Here is a 15,962-nt window from a genome sequence, read left to right on the forward strand (position 1 = left end):
TTCTTGTTTATTTTATCACGGGGTGCCCATTACGCTGTCCCCGTCGTTTTATGCAAGAAAAATTCTGAAAATATGCAAACTGAGCCTAAGAATGTGAAAATATGCGATTCTGTTAATTTTAACAAAGAATGATAAAGGAAAATAACCAGAAATTATGCAAAAAATGATCAAATTTTGCTAAATTATGCGGTGTGCATAATACCACGGGGACAGACTACGGCTGGATCTGACCGATCACTGGACTCGATCGCCTGAAACTGAAAACAAACACGTTTGTTTTTTTAGGCCATTAGCAATTGGCCGATCCCATTCGTAGTGGGCACCCCATGTAATGCAAGATTTACGGAGCTCGAAACTGCATTTATCATATGATCGCCAAGGGGCAGGTGTCAACAGAAAGGTACAGACTAGGAATCAGGTTTACTCTGCTCACCTCTCTAGCCTCAACAGTGCAAAATCTGCTTCGACTATCAAGGCACCCCGGAAATAGCAATTCACAAGAGTGACAAACACACAAAAAAAGTAGAGGAAAAATTAAGATAGGAAGGATGAGAAAAGAAAAAGCAGCAGTCCCCCTTATTCCCTTTGTTATTCCGGCACTGTGTGAGCGTGATGCTGATAAATCAGCCCTTTTACAATTCTATTGTGCATTCCCTTTCGGAATGGCCTAAAAACTTTTCAGTCAGTAACACTAACACTGCCTTCTATCTAGATTCTATTGTGCCTGTGCTAGTAGCGGCTATTGTAGGCTTATAGGAGTACAGGCGAGACGAGATTTTTCTTTCAGCAAAAATGGATAGATATTTTTTAAGGAAAGAATGCGTGGAAAACAAATGGCGCTGAACGTCAGCTTCAGCTTACCAAAAGCAAACATGTGTTTGGCGGAAAACTGTTCTGTTAGTACGTATGTAATGTGGTACTTCACCACACCCGTAAATCGATGGTGGATGGGCATTTCTGTGTTTATGCCATCTTCACCCGTGGCTTTTCCTTCTGGGGTGTTTCTAATTCTAATTGCGAGCTCTACCTCTGACTTTTTTAGAATGTTGGGACCATTGTTGTTGCTAGGTTGTGGCAGGGGTGGTCTTTTATCTTCAAATAATTCTCCCCCCTATGTTCTGCCCATCTTCCAAGGAATTCTTTTTTTTTCTAACAACATAATTGTCTTTTTTTTCTTCAACGCTTCCTGTTCATCAATGACATAGCTCAGACTGCCAGCTCACCTGGTTTTGAAATTACCGGTATAGTGTCTCTTTTCTTTGGGTCACACTTTTGCTTGTATATTATATTATGGGCTTGTGTTTCTAACAATACAGATTGTATGCTGCTAATTGCTGGGCTTTAAAAATTGTATTTACTGTGTCTGTAGTGCTACTCCTGAGCTTGTGATTAATTGGTACCTGGTACTTAATTGGTACTTATATTTTTTAAGCAGTATGGAAAAGGTTTGAACATGGTCGCAATCTTTGCAAAATTTGGTCATTTAGGAGGTAAAATTCTGCGCAGAAATTTTTAATCTTCCGTGCAGAAAACTACGATGTCAGATTACCAGTACATGCATGCATGACTTTGCACAGTAGTCTTCACCTAAACGCACACCAGAACTTTTAACAACTGATTTGTTCAACAAATCACTAGAAAATTCTTTCAGAATGTCTGATGCCATCCATGCATCTCATTTGCAACAGATGACAGGTAGTTGAAGCGGTTGCTCAGAAAGCTGCATGGCTCTCCCTTATGACCATCTCCAAGTTTCTTCTTATCTGTTCCCATACCGGTACACATCGGTACCAGTCTGTCTTTCAGGTTTTTTTCTCACCACTCATTCAGCACCTTTGTAGACATAATTGCGTTTGTGGAATTCTTTATATGACCCTCAACCCCCAAGGGAAGTAACAGTAATCACTAAAATATCGAGAAAATGAGATGGTTTTCATGTTAATGCATGCTCCTTTGAAATGTATGCACAGACACCCTCCTGAGCACCGTGAGTTTAGGTGGAGACAACTGTAGCTTACTAAATTTTGGTCATCTGGCTTGCCGAGTGAGAAACTCTCTTTCATAAAAGCACATGCTGGTACATGTTGGCCAACTTGCTTACAGTCAAGGAGTTTAGAACTAAAGGAGCCTCCTCTCTGTCTTCGCAGCGCCACGAGCAGTACGCAGCGGTGGGGATCAAATATGGCCGCCGACTGTGGGCTAAATCATGAACTGTGGCGTTTCTTTTTAAGAATCTTATCGGGCTGGGCCACGTTGTGGGGGTGGGCGGGGTGGGGGAATGCACGCAAGGAAGAGGGGATGGGGCTGGGATTAAAGAGGAGGGGCGGGCCTTGGGAAGGGACGAAGGAGAATGGGAAAAATTAAATAAAAGAGATAGATAGATAGAGAGAGATAAATAGATAGAGATAGAGAGAGAGAGATAGATAGAGAGAGAGAGAGAGAGAGAGAGAAAAAGAGACAGAGAGACAGACAGGCAGGCAGGCAGAGAGAGAGAGATATTGTGATCAACTGACGGGATGACGGACAGAATGACAGGGAGAAAAAAAAATTAAATTCTGTGTGTAATACGGACTGTTCTAGGCAACTGAGAAAGCCTAGGGACTGTTCAATTATTTAAGAGTTTTATGTTATATAGCTAGTTTAAAAATTAAGAAGATCGGCAAAATAAGAAAAACAAACCTTATCCAAGTATCATAAAATTATCAAACATACCAAATTATAAAGATAATCTTTCATGACGCTAAAAGATTTAATTATAATAAGAAATGTTGAAAAACGTATTTTAAAAAACTGAATTGAAGATATGACTGCATGATTCTAGACATGGGTATGAGGGGCTCTTATTATTGCGAGTTCGATGTTCGGCAAAATCAAAGGCGTTGATGAGGAGTTCACACCTGGGCGTGATTCCTTTGTCGTAAAATCCTTGCGTCTGGAGCAAACGTGTGTACCTCGCATCGATGTGATCCCATGCATGAGCATGGATTACCTTTGAATTTTTTTTTTGTTCAGTAAAGTACGATAGGGAAAGCAGCGTTTTTAGTCCCTTCATACTTCAGAGGGGGATAATTTATCACAACTTGTGCAGTAAAATTTATTGTTGCTTTGTTTGGTTTATTTTTGAACAGCGAAATCTTAAGTGAACCGGAATTATAAATTGTGGGATCTTAGGTGAAGACAACAATAGATTTAGATCCAAACCGAGTATAGTTCTATCAAACAAGACTCAAACTCTTATCCACCCACCCTACATCCTCCCCTCATCTGATACGGTTTGGTGTTTCTTTAAAATAGAAGATATTCATCATTTTTGTTGTGGGGTATTGATTTCATATTTTAATGGAGCCTCTCGATATCTACATCTAGACAACAGTAGTCTTATAGTTATAGTAATTAGGAGATGGATGGGCTTAAAAACATAAAACAAGTCTGACTGATTGAACTCAACACGCTAAGGTGTGTTGTATGAGATTAGTAAATATATGAAAACAAGATACATGTAGAAACCTAGACTCTAGATTTTGTCCCCTCAACATAAAGGTATGCTGCGCATAGCATCTAATTTACACACACAATGGAAAGCAATATATACTTCAATTAAAATGTTTAATATGTATACACACACGCACACAAACATACACACACACTAGAATAAGAATATATATTTTTAAATCAAGTATCTCGGTCTTTCTTCTGGGGTGTTGTTACAGTGTACCCCTTTCTGCCCCGGTCTGCCTTGGCAGGTAGCGCCGCAGCCAACCCCTTATAAAAGTTAATGATCTAAATTGAGTCGCTGGGGGCATAAAAACACTTTCATTCAGATTTTTTTTTAAAGGAAAACACCTGTGAAAACTTCTGTCCACTGCAACATCATATCAGTTCTTACACTTAAACACAACACAGGTGGAAGGATTTTTAAAATTGACTTTCCTAATCTCGGAATAAAACCTTCTTTCTTATCTAGATTTCAGTGCGTGTGCGCAGCGCAGGTAGACCACAGTTCCGCTGCGAGAGAGGGTTCCTATCAGGCGTGCGGTGCCGCCCACAGAGCATCCTCCATTACTGTAAACTCCTTGCTTACAGTACAATTACAGTTGCTGAATGCATAATACATGTTTTTAAATGAATTGATTTGTATGTTTGTCATAATTTCTGTGCTGTCTAAAAATGAATTGTATATTACTATGATCATGCATTATTTGTGTACACAATACAATGAGAAAATGCTGTCACCCTGTTTATGCTAAGACCAGGAGAGAAAAGTAAAGTTCATGCCTAAAAAAATAAAAAACTCGTGTCTGAACTTTTTCTTGTCCTTTTCACCTATACGCCTACATACACGTATCATGTCGTGCCATTGTCCTTGTTCAAGAGAAGCTTTTGCCAAAGAAAATAGAATAAGTCCGCCTAAATAATGTCAAATGAAAATTTAAATGAAGTGTTTCCTGGAAAGAGCAACAACTAGCCTCTGTGGTGTAACAGTTAGGCTCTTCACTGTTGCAAACGCTTTTTAAAGGAAAGTTATTTTTTCCAAGTCTCCCTGAGTCTTCTGGGAGGGATGTTGTATCCTACCAGGCCTGGGATGACCTTGACATATGGAGAGTTGAAGCAGCCTGCCTCACAAGTGATCTGAATTTTTTCAAAAGGGGCATAAAACATTTTTATAATAGGCTTGTATTATTGTGACTTTTCTCATTGACTCTTCATACCAGGGTCCGCCACATGCTAGCTCTATGACACTGAAACTGTTCTTACTTAGATCAAAGTCTTGATTGAGTAAGGCAGGAGATGCTTTTGTAATCCTGAATCAGAATGCAATTCCTAAAAGTAGAACCAAAGTCTAACTAAAGCAATGTCATGGTTCGAGGAAATCGTAAGTGACAGTACAGCAAGTGGTTGAAGAGAGTCTCAGTCACAGTGATAGTTCCTACTTCTTTTCCCTCACTTTTTTTTCCATTTATGTTTGACGCTCCCGGCACTTAGTACTAAATAGCTGTTATTTTGATGTGCTTCTCTTTACTCGAACTCTCAAAAGTGACAGTGGCTGTTTGAGTGTCAACCAAATAAGAAAAGGCAAACAAATCAACATAGAAAGTGCAGAATGAATTAAATATATAAGCAAAAAAAAAAGTGACGAGGAGGAGAATGACTAGTAAACTACTAGTATGAGGAGGTAAACCATTACCGGCACCTCATATCTTTACATACTCCGCATACAATTGTGAGGCCTTGTGGAGTCAGGCGCTCGTCAAAATAATGGAATTTAAGAAATATGCAATTTTTATTAAATTTTGTTTTATGGCTCAATACCTTATATATCCATTAAAAACACAATTTTATGTGTCGATTTACGGTGCTGTACTGAAAAATGTAAACTTGCAGTTTTCGAGGACTCTTGAGCTATGGAAGTCACTAAACTTTGGCTGCCATTTGCTCACTAAGTTTACCTTTGAAATTAGGAGACCCCACCTCCTTCAATTGTTAATATCTTGACTTTTATTAAAGACAGATTACGTATTGTTTTCATCAAAATCAATGCAAATGAAAAAGCTTTAAAGATGATACCGTACCAATCCATATGCCCAAAAATTGACGAGCGCCTGATTCCATCGTGTCGTGACACAATTTATCAACTCACTGAACGAGAATGACACATCAAATGGAATTAGAAGGAAGTCACAAAACTTTTTTTTCCATAAAATCTAGTTATTTTTAATGAAAAACACAAATAAAAAGAAAATCAAGCATTCATTCATGTTTCCGACAAAAGCCTGAATTTTCCATGTAAAGGAGTGGGAATAACATGGATGAACTTTTTCTGCAAAACAAGCCCATTCTGAGTGGGTGCATACAGAGGACTGTCGGGATAGGGGTTCAAAGTCTCTGTCGAGATGACCACAATTCCATCATACGCAGCTCTTAGGGTGCAGTCTGGATCTAGGAGCACGTTCTCGCCGGGGTAGAACCGCAAGCCGTATTGTGTGGCTAGAACGTCGTGAGAGTGAACAAATGATCCGTCCTGAGCCTTAAGCCCCCTGTACTTTTTCTTGGTTCTCCCCTTTTTGTTACGAACTGTACCACCAGCTTTTTTCGAAGCACACCTAGCAGGTTCAACAGCTAAAACTGGTAGAGACTTGGAAAATAAAAAGTTTGTTGCAAGCCTCGGGACTTGTAAAACTCCTGTGACACTTTTCCTCAAAAGAGACGCTGCCATTCTATCTTCAGAGAAAAAGGATCTGAAACAACAAATATATAACAAATTATTACAAAGAGGATATGAGATGAACTTGAGAGATTATTATTTCTCAGAGACTTAAGAGTACAATTATAGAGACATTATCTGACACAGATGGACAACGCTAAGAAAAACCAACACTTTTTCTGTTTGTTTTTTTAGTTATGTTTTACGGCGCTCGCAACTGCATAAGGTCATATGAGCGCCAAGGGTTGGATGTCAACAACAGGGAATCAGGCTTACTCTGTCCATCTCTCTAGCTTCAACAGCACAAAGTCTGCTTTGACTATCAAGGGACCCCGGAAATAGCAGTTCACAAGAGAGTGACAGACATGACATACAAAAGAAGTAGAGAAAAGATGACGATAATAAAGGCCGCTACACATGTACGTTCCAACCTGGCGGTTTTAACCAGAGTGGGAACCGGCTCTGAAACCGCGCTCGATGGGTCAGCGCGCCATCCACATCAAAGTGCGGTTTAACTGCAGCTCAAGTCATATTTTAAAATGGCGGAGGGTACTGACTATGACGATTTGCTTGCAGCTTATGTGTTGCTCGTGGCGAACAAAAAGAGAAAAATGTATGGATGTTTCAATGAACTGGAGAATGTTCTCTTTAGACCATGTTGTCTTGTTTGGCTGTGTAGCTTGTGCAGACAACCAAGTGTGTTCTTTACCGCACATCGTGACACAGAGAACCCTTTCAGTGAATGCATGTGAATAATGTGGAAATTTTAAAAATCTCTTTTATTATTGAATAAACAAAAATTCAGCTCTATTCTTGCCTTAATATTGGGTCGCTCGTTTCAAAAATGGAATCAGACTTTACATGCGGTAAATCATTTTGAAGATATTGGCAGTGACAAGATAAGCCAGCTAAGCCTGTGACGTCACACAAAGGCTGTCATCGACGGAACATGCTGGACTGTAGTCAGAAAATCCAAACATGTTGAAACTGCTGGTTCGGCCTCCCGGTTTAACTTTTTACTAGGAGTTTTCATCTACATCTGTGGTTCTGCCGCCAGGTTTGCCTTTCCATTCCGAACCGGCAGTTTGGAACGTGTAGCTGCCTTAAGGATGAAGAAAATGCAGTTTTTCATTTTCAGTAAAAACATGATGTATGTCTATGGGGATAAGGCTTTTCTTTGGGTTACCGTACTTAAAAGAATTTCAGTTTCGTTTTCATTAAGCTGGAGCTTTTGATCAATCATCCAGTTCTTTACATCATCAAAGCATAGACCTATGGTGGTAGGCAATGTTTTAACATGGTAGAATAGATTTGTACACTGTGTATCTTCTGCGTACATGCGATAATTTATATTGTGCTTTCTAATCACAGCTCCAAGTGGCTGTACAACGTATACAAGATTGGACCCGACACAAAACCCTCCCCAAAGTTTACACCAAGAAATGAAAATGCAGGCTATAAATTCCATCAGTGGTGTCAGGTGGGTGGTACTTGTACAGAAGGTGGGGCTGGCTGTGATCGAACATGAGGAAGCTCAGATTACAAAGGATGGATCATGACTGAAAACCCAGTCAAACAGAAGTTAAAGCTGCGGGAGAAAAAAGGGAGTAAAGGTGTTTATGTGTGTTTTCAAATGAAAATCTGAGTGTTGTGGTGGGTGTTGATGGGTCTCATCCTGGTAAGGTGGTTAAAGTCATAAAATAAAGAATCTAAATCAGAGTTAGCTATATATTTAGTGAATTTACAATAAAATAACAATTATAAGAGAATTACCAAAGACACTTACACAGTCAAACCTCGTTATATTATACCGCTAACCTTAGGATGAGCAAGAAGTTGACTGTAAAAAAGGATTTAAATGCTGTAGGCTACTCAGTTAAAAGTGATTCTGTTTTGTCATCTGCGTTTGAAAAAGTCTTTTTGTGGATTAAATTGAATGTTTTCTTAGAGGTAAGATCTTAGTAATTTAATAATAATAAATGACATTTATATAGTATAGCGCTCAACCCCGATTTAAGTACACAGGCTCTGAGCGCTTTACAATACAATACAACCATATGTTTCCACGGCGATTCTCCAGCTCCTAATAATCGGATGTATAAACAACTTACACACCATTGTAACGAGGAAAAGCTGAACTTTTACAAAGTATACATCATTTTGTGTTTTATAGCGAAAGAGCAAAGAAACAGAGATCTGAATTACCCCCGATTTCACAGAAACCACGCGCTCGGAAGACCGCGAAGTCGTGTTCAGACTGCCTATGTGAGGCAGCACTGTGGAATTAGGCTCTCGTCAAAATAATCAAAGTGAAGAAACTTGCTTTTTTCTGCAGGTTCGTGAATTTTTATCAAGTTTTTGTTTTTTGGCTCAACACCTTTCATGCCCATTAAAAAACTCATTTCTGTGTTGATTTTTCTGAAAAGCGTTGATTAATTAAAGGCACAAAAATGTAAATTTTCAGTTACCACGGACTCTTTAGCTAAGGAAATAACTGATCTTTGGCAGCCATTTTCTCACTAATTTTACCTCTGAAAACAGGTGACCCCCACCTCCTTCTTTCGCAAACATCTTGACTTGTATTCCAGGTAAATTGATATTTTTTTTCTTCCAAATAAAAAAAGACAAGTGAATAAGCTTTTAAGATGATACCAATAACTCTACATGCCCAAAAATTGACAAGAGCCTGATTCCACTACGCTACCTCACAAAGTATATATCATTTTGCGTTTTATAGTGAAAGAGGTAACAGAGATCTGAATTACCCCCGATTTTACCGAAACCACGCACTCGGAAGACCACGAGACCGAATACAGCCAGCCGTGAAAAAAATGTCCCTGAATTTTTTAACATACAGCAGAGGGATGGCATTGGTTGATTGTACTTATTACATTGATGGGTAAAGCTCAGGGTGGAAACAAAGGAGTCGTTCCATCATTGTCTTTTTCAATCGATCAAACAGTGGTCCTTTTCAGACGCAAACGCAAGTGGCACGTAAGACTGACAAATGCCGCTGTCAGAGTGGCCAGGATAGCACTTAAGAGTGTGAAGTTTTGGATCTGCTGTCTGAACAGGTGATCCTTGATTTCACAGCATACAGTCGACCCCCTGGACCCTCCCATCTAAAGACAAAAAATGTCAAAGCGTAACATGACATTTTTTTTCTGGCAACCTTGTGAAAGTGAGCCTAGTGACTTGTGACTGGCGACACAAGTGGATAGCCAGAGAACGACAACTAAACACCATTGGCCGATAGTTATAACAGCCATCTTGTTTGACCTCGCAAGGGGGATACCATCAGCATCATCTGATCGTGATTCTAAAAATAGGGATAATTTTGCGTAGCTCGCGGTTTGCTCACCCTGCCAGTTTCCAAGCTTCCCTCTTTGAGTCTTTCCTATGGTTCCCCCTTGTATAAACTGCTTTTGCACCTCACAGTATCCATTTGCAAACCTACTCCATTTGCAGCTCAGCGTCCTATTGAGTCCAATCTCTTGTAAGTGCTTACTTTCTTGTGCTTACAAAACTTAAAATGAAACGATCCAGAATGAAATGGGCGATCATTTGTCCTGCGTCGTTGAATTTTGTTTGAACTTGCTTTCATATGCAGGCCTACTCTTAGTCTTCTTCTTCTTCTTCTCAGTTTACGTAGTGTACAGCATCAGAATAAATCTGGGCGGAAGAAGAATGCTGCAAAATCACACAAAACAGAACCGAACAGTTCTGAAAGTTGTCCAACATGACTGACAAAGTGGGAATCCCTCAATGATGTAATGATGTTAAACAAGATGGCTGTTACTATAAATATCGGCTAATTGCATTTAGTTGTCGTTCTCTAGCTATGCGCATCCACTTGTGACTGTGATTTTGCCATGAACAAGCTCAAATAATTTAGATGTAGACAGCGAACAAGATGACAGATCGGTACTACTTAAGAAAGTGGGACCAGTCTGTATAGACTAGGCATCATCCACACAGAGTACCGGATATTGATACTGATTTAAATATTCGGTATCAATGTATTATCAGTACCAAAATGAGCAGTAAAATTTCACTTGTTTTTAACAAGGCAAGAGGGTTTAAGGGGGGCTTTCTCCCTGACCTAAGAAAACATGGGGGGGGGGGGGGGGTATGCCCCCCTGAATTTGACCATAATTCACAATTCGATGTTTTGCAGGTTTGATAGTAGGGTATCTCTTCATATCGGCACGTGCGTCAAAAAGTAATAGTTTAGAACCAGAAGTAATCGTCGGTGGGATCAAAACCAGTATCCCCAAACGGTACCCACATTCCAGAGCTGTACCCCGGTAGCAAACCCACTTGAGCTCGCAAGCCCCTAGTTCAAGTCACAAGCCTCAAATCACTAGGGGGGGCTCTCGTGGCCTAGAGGTTAAGGTGTTGGCCTCTCATTCAAAGGTCCCGGGTTCGAATCTGGGTAGCGACCGAAAAATTTTCTTCTCTAAAATTGTCTCCTTTCACCTCCTTTCCTGCTCTCTAGCAATGTTCTGTTGTCTGCTTTCAATTCCACTTTCTGCCTCCACCCCCTCACCTCCTTTGCCCCCTCCTCTGGGCTCCCGACTCTTTCTGCAGCCTTTCTACTGCTACTCCTTGGCTCCTCCTTACTGCTGTCTTTCTGCTACACCCCTGATCTTCTGGTAGGAAAGATCTACACCTAGCCTTCTCAGACAAGGGCGAAAAATCTCTGAGGGCCCGTGTGCAAGTTGCGCACGTTAAAGATCCCTTGGTGGTCTAAAATCGATAAGAGTAGGCTTCGGCCGCCACCCGGGCAAAATTCAAAATTTCCTACCAACTGAAAATATTAGGTGTGTCCCGCGCGCTCATACGACCTATGCAGTTGCGAGCGCCGTAAAACACTTTACAAAACAACCAAAAACAAACCCCCCACTAAGTCAAATCATCAAATCAAATCACCAGCATGTTTCCCTTGAGTCTAGCCTAAGCTTCAAGTCCACAACACTACTAGTAATCCGCAAAGCCACTTGTGTCGGACCCCTCATCCTCTCCACACCCAGCTTGCTATCCGCAAAACCACCTACACCAGAAAGAGAGAGACAGATAGAGACCCGCTCACACTACTCACAGTGCGGCAGGCAAGCCTCAAATCCCGCTCGCAGCTCAGCAAGCCACTTGTGCCCCATGACTTGCTTTGCGTCCCATGACTTGCTTGTAGCCGGGCAAGTCACTTGCGCCAGCAGCGAGCAGCTTAGTGAGAACTCTGAACCATGGAGGAAGGGAGAGGCTGTGCTTGTTTGGTGCAAGATGTAAGAGTAGAGGCTATAGCCAAAGCTATTTTCACCTTCCCGATAAGTAGACTTAGATTATCTTAGAAAGGAAAGCTCTTTGGGTCGTTGTGATTAGCTTTTGTATTGTATGTATAGTGGATATTTTACACTCCCAATGACATAATATAGAACACTTAGGAGACGGGTTACCCCAACCCAATGTCAGGGCCAATCTGGGCTGAGAGGGAACAACGCCCCAGCAGAAAGACGGAGGTTCTCAGTAAAAATTTCTCCCCATACAGAAATCGAACTGAGGTCGTTAGCGTGCGACGACGAAGCACTTGACTCGTGCACATTTTTTAAAAAAGGCCTTTGTATCATATGAATAGCCAGTCCATTATTAATTTTTAAGTGCATAGAATAGAGCAATTTTTTTTTGGAAACCCGACTATGTAAAAACCCCCAAACAACCTTCAACCAGAGAGCGATGCAAATAATCAGAATCTTCTGTAATAATATTATGTACTGAGCCCACAGCCACGAGAGTTCGTGACATCATGACACTGTATAACAAGCCTGTCCGGGAGTCACAAGTCACCGGAAGTTTCCCTCGGCAGCGAGCGACAGACAAAGCAAAGCACTCGACAAGCTTGTTCGCAAGCCTCCGGCACTAGCCGTCCGCTGCTCGCAAGCCTTCGATTAATAGGGCAGACTCTGGCTCTACCATATTCTTAATCCTATCTGTATGTCCGGGGTCATTTTGAACCCCAGGGGTTGTAGGTAATTGTTTACTTTCTCGCGTTTAATTCCGGGGGAGGACTTTCGTAACAAATGACCACTCTGAACTCTATGAATATTATTCAATGGCCATCAAAAGCACTACGGAAGACTTAAAGTCAGTAGATCTATGTAAATGTTGCTACCTACAAATGATGAAATTGCTGAGGTTTACATATTCTGAACTCCAGCGCAAAGTTATGAATGTATCAAGTTGGGGATGCATAGAGTTTCGTCTGGATCTTGATCTGGGCGCGGCTGGAATTAAACGCGAGAAGGTAAATAATTGCCAGGTTATATTCTTCACATTTTAGAATACTTCTAGTGCGAAGATCTCTTTCAAACTTTCCATATTTCTCAAAAAATTATTTTGACAGACTGCTATGCAAAGCGTACGGATCGGATTAACAAGTAAATTTCCTCTTTGGAAAGTGGGGACACAGAGTTCCCCACGTCGTATGAATCTAAAACACGACGTACGGATAGGGTTAAAAGTAGTACCGACAGATCAATGGAGCGTCCAAAATAGACTACAGATTCAACTGCAATATGTGATTATATACTATGATAAAATGCAGAATGCAGAAGATGACATATCTATGCCTATGGTTGTTGATAAATAAGCATTGGGCTGGTTGGGGCAACTTCGACAGGTTTGTGTAGTGCCGCAAAAGTAACAGATACTTCTCCCGCCTTTATAAAAGAACACAGGCCATCTTAGTATTGTTGTGTCAAACAGCCATTCTACTTATCGATTATTATGTTCTTAGCTTTATTTGCATTCCGAATTTTCAACCAATCACGACTTTGCGGCATCCTCGCTTGGAGCAACTTCGACAGGGGGTGGTGCAAATTCGACCCCCAGCATGGGGCAATTTAGACATAGCCTGAAAGAGTAAGAATACTGACTGACAGGGGCGATGGGCAACTTTGACAGGTGGCGGATATCTTCAACAGTACTGGGTTCTTATTGAACTTATTGTCTCTCTCTCTCTCTCTCTCAACTCCTCCAGAATGCTGAATTCTCTATCTATCTCTCTCTCTCCCCCTGTCCTTCTCTCTCCCCCCTCTCCCTCATTCTCCAAGCGTGCTCACACATGAAGACACGCGCTCACATCATAGGCCTACGTGCACACACACACACTTTCTCTCTCCCTCTCTCTCCGAAAATACGATAGTTGAGCAGTCTACATCTAGAGTCTAAGTCTAAATTTCTGCTCGTTTGTATTTGACAGGCCAAGGAATTTCGACCAATGATGAAAACGATAAAAAACAAACAAGATTAACCCTTGTCCTGCGGGGGACGGGTTTACGTCGCCCAATAAGCCTATTTCAGCACCTCGCTTACGTTCTGGTCCCGAATCAGTGTAACCCCTGGCTCAGTGCACGCGCACCATCTTACGTGAAATTCGGGTCCCGATCGGATCCCCATTCACGCAGGTCAAGTGTGTGTGCGTCAGTCTGCTTGAGTTTGTGTGCGTATGGCCTTCTTCTAGAACTGCCTGCGTTGGTTCGTAATCGAGGCATATATGTCTCATTTAAAACACGCCAAGTTGGTAGCTCTAGATGTTCCTCCAATGAAATTATAGAAGAAATTGACCCACTTAGACATGAGGAGCTTGAAAAGATAGTCAGGAAACAATACTTCCATTTTTCTATACAAAATCTTTAAAATGAGCTTGATTTTGTATGAAATGATACTACCTGATAAAAAATCAGCTTGTTTGATAGCTTTGAATACCACTGTGAAGGTACAAAGAACAATTTGAGTGCAAAATATTCAGAAATTGACCTATATTATCCCCTTTCGACGTCAGGTCATTCATAACAACAAGAGCGTCCAGAAAGGTTATTTGAATGGGCGTAACTTCTCGTAATGTCTTATCAGCTTGTGAGAGGGGGTTATTCATGTGTTTCCAACACTTTATAAATAGAAAGCTATGAAAGAGCGTTATTTTCATCATCGATTAACACACTCCCACAGTATTCATGGCGAAAACACACGTTTCCCGGCGCGCGCGCTGTACACCAACAGTACACACTGAGTGACCCCGGCAGCCTGCCCGGCATGTCCGACGTAAACGGTTGCAGATAAGATTCGCATCTCAGCACAGACGCAGGACAAGAGTTAATGAAATGTGATAGTTTGTTAAAGGTGATTCTGCTTATGAAGCTGGTAGGTAGAAATTGGCCCACCCCCCTGTTGAGGTTGCCCTGTTTCTCCCTGTGGAATTTGCACCAACCATCAAAATCTCACCCCATCATTATAATTAATAAATCATCATGTAAATTCACATAATCAACATTTCTAATTTTAGTTGAAGTTAAATGAACCTTCTAAGGCCTTTAAGGAAACGAAAGTTTGATTAAACATAACTGAAGAATAATCTGCGCCGACAAATACATTGTAATTCAGTAGTAATACTAATAGACCGGCGGCGTGACGTCGGAGAATAGCTTCCGATCTATTGACCGGCGCGAAGCCGGAGAATACTTGCTAAAAGTGGGCAATTATAATTCCATGACACAGGGGTAAAATAATTCTGAAAGGAAGAGGCTATCCTCACCGCGGGTGAGAATAAAAATACGATCGACCTCTCACCTCGGGTGAGACTTGCCAGCGTTGGCTATTCTCACCAGGTGTGAAATAAGACCTGTTTTTCCTAATTTCGGAATACTGTCTATCGGTGTGGATGATCAAATAGACAAAAAAACAAAGAAAAAATGACGTTAAAACACAAAAGTAAATTAATTTGTTCGTCTATAAAGATGCTACGGTTATTTAACTTTTCGAATTGAGCCGAACTACGAAGGTCGCCATTTTATTTCGCCCAAAAGTTCTCGCGCTACTCCTCTCTCTCTCTCTGTCTGTCTGTCTCTCTCTCTCTCACTGCCCACAGTCAAAATTGCACGCTTTTAACACAAGAGCGCTGGAAAGTTTGTTCATGGTGAACGCTACACTGGTTGGCCTATCACGGTGAAGGCACACAGGGTGAGAATAGCCTAACCTAACTGTCCTAACCTAAAGTCAAAAGGCTCACCAGCGCTATTCTCACCTGGGGTGAGAATAGAGGTGGCCTTCTCAAAAGCCAAGGGTAAGATTGAAGAATACCGGACCAGCGGACTGACTTTGCCTATGTCTCAATTCATAATTTTCCTGTTTTTAATATCTCTCAATGGAGAATCTCGAACCGGTAGGTCTATTTATTAAAATTTTGTCAGGGGGGAGACCCCCCTGAACCCCCCTCCTCCACCCCAACCACCCGCCCCACCTACCCCACTTTCTTGCACAATAATGTACGAGTGGTGGTCCGGTATTCTTCAATCTTCCCAAAGCCAAGTCTAGGTTGAGGCTGCCGGAGTTGCCCCATGGTCAAATTTTCACCAACCTACCCTAAAGTAAATGGTAGGCTACAAAAATATTAACATACTTTGTGGAACTCTGCTGACTGGATGCACAAGTCCAAGTCCAAGTGCGCAAATAGATCTATGGCAGTCTATACGTCTCCAACGGTGAATGCAACTTTCATGTAGATCTAGAATATAGATCTAGATCTAATATCTAGATCTATTTACTTTTACGAATTTTTTAAAACACAAATGAACATGATGTATTGCGGCTTCTATCGCTAAGGTTTGTAGGGACTTTACTTGACTAGATCTTGAGGTAGGCCTAGATCTAGATCTAGGTATTCTGCCGTCCCGGACAGGAGACTTGAGGACGAGGTCAAGTCAGTTTT

General features: G+C 41.3%; 1 protein-coding gene across 1 annotated transcript; it reads right to left on the reverse strand.

Annotated features, from left to right (window-relative positions):
* Positions 1–5,685: 5,685 nt before the first annotated feature.
* On the reverse strand, positions 5,686–15,956 carry LOC101846688 (39S ribosomal protein L27, mitochondrial). The gene is made up of 2 exons (XM_005108310.3): positions 15,874–15,956; positions 5,686–6,236 (listed from the first exon to the last, which is right to left on the reverse strand). Exon 2 carries the CDS (start codon positions 6,212–6,214, stop codon positions 5,753–5,755), a length of 462 nt encoding a protein of 153 aa, XP_005108367.1. The 5' UTR covers positions 6,215–6,236; positions 15,874–15,956; the 3' UTR covers positions 5,686–5,752.
* Between the last annotated feature and the right edge of the window lie 6 nt (positions 15,957–15,962).

This window comes from Aplysia californica, unplaced genomic scaffold, assembly GCF_000002075.1.
Source record: "Aplysia californica isolate F4 #8 unplaced genomic scaffold, AplCal3.0 scaffold00677, whole genome shotgun sequence".
Taxonomy (NCBI): Eukaryota; Metazoa; Mollusca; class Gastropoda; order Aplysiida; family Aplysiidae; genus Aplysia; species Aplysia californica.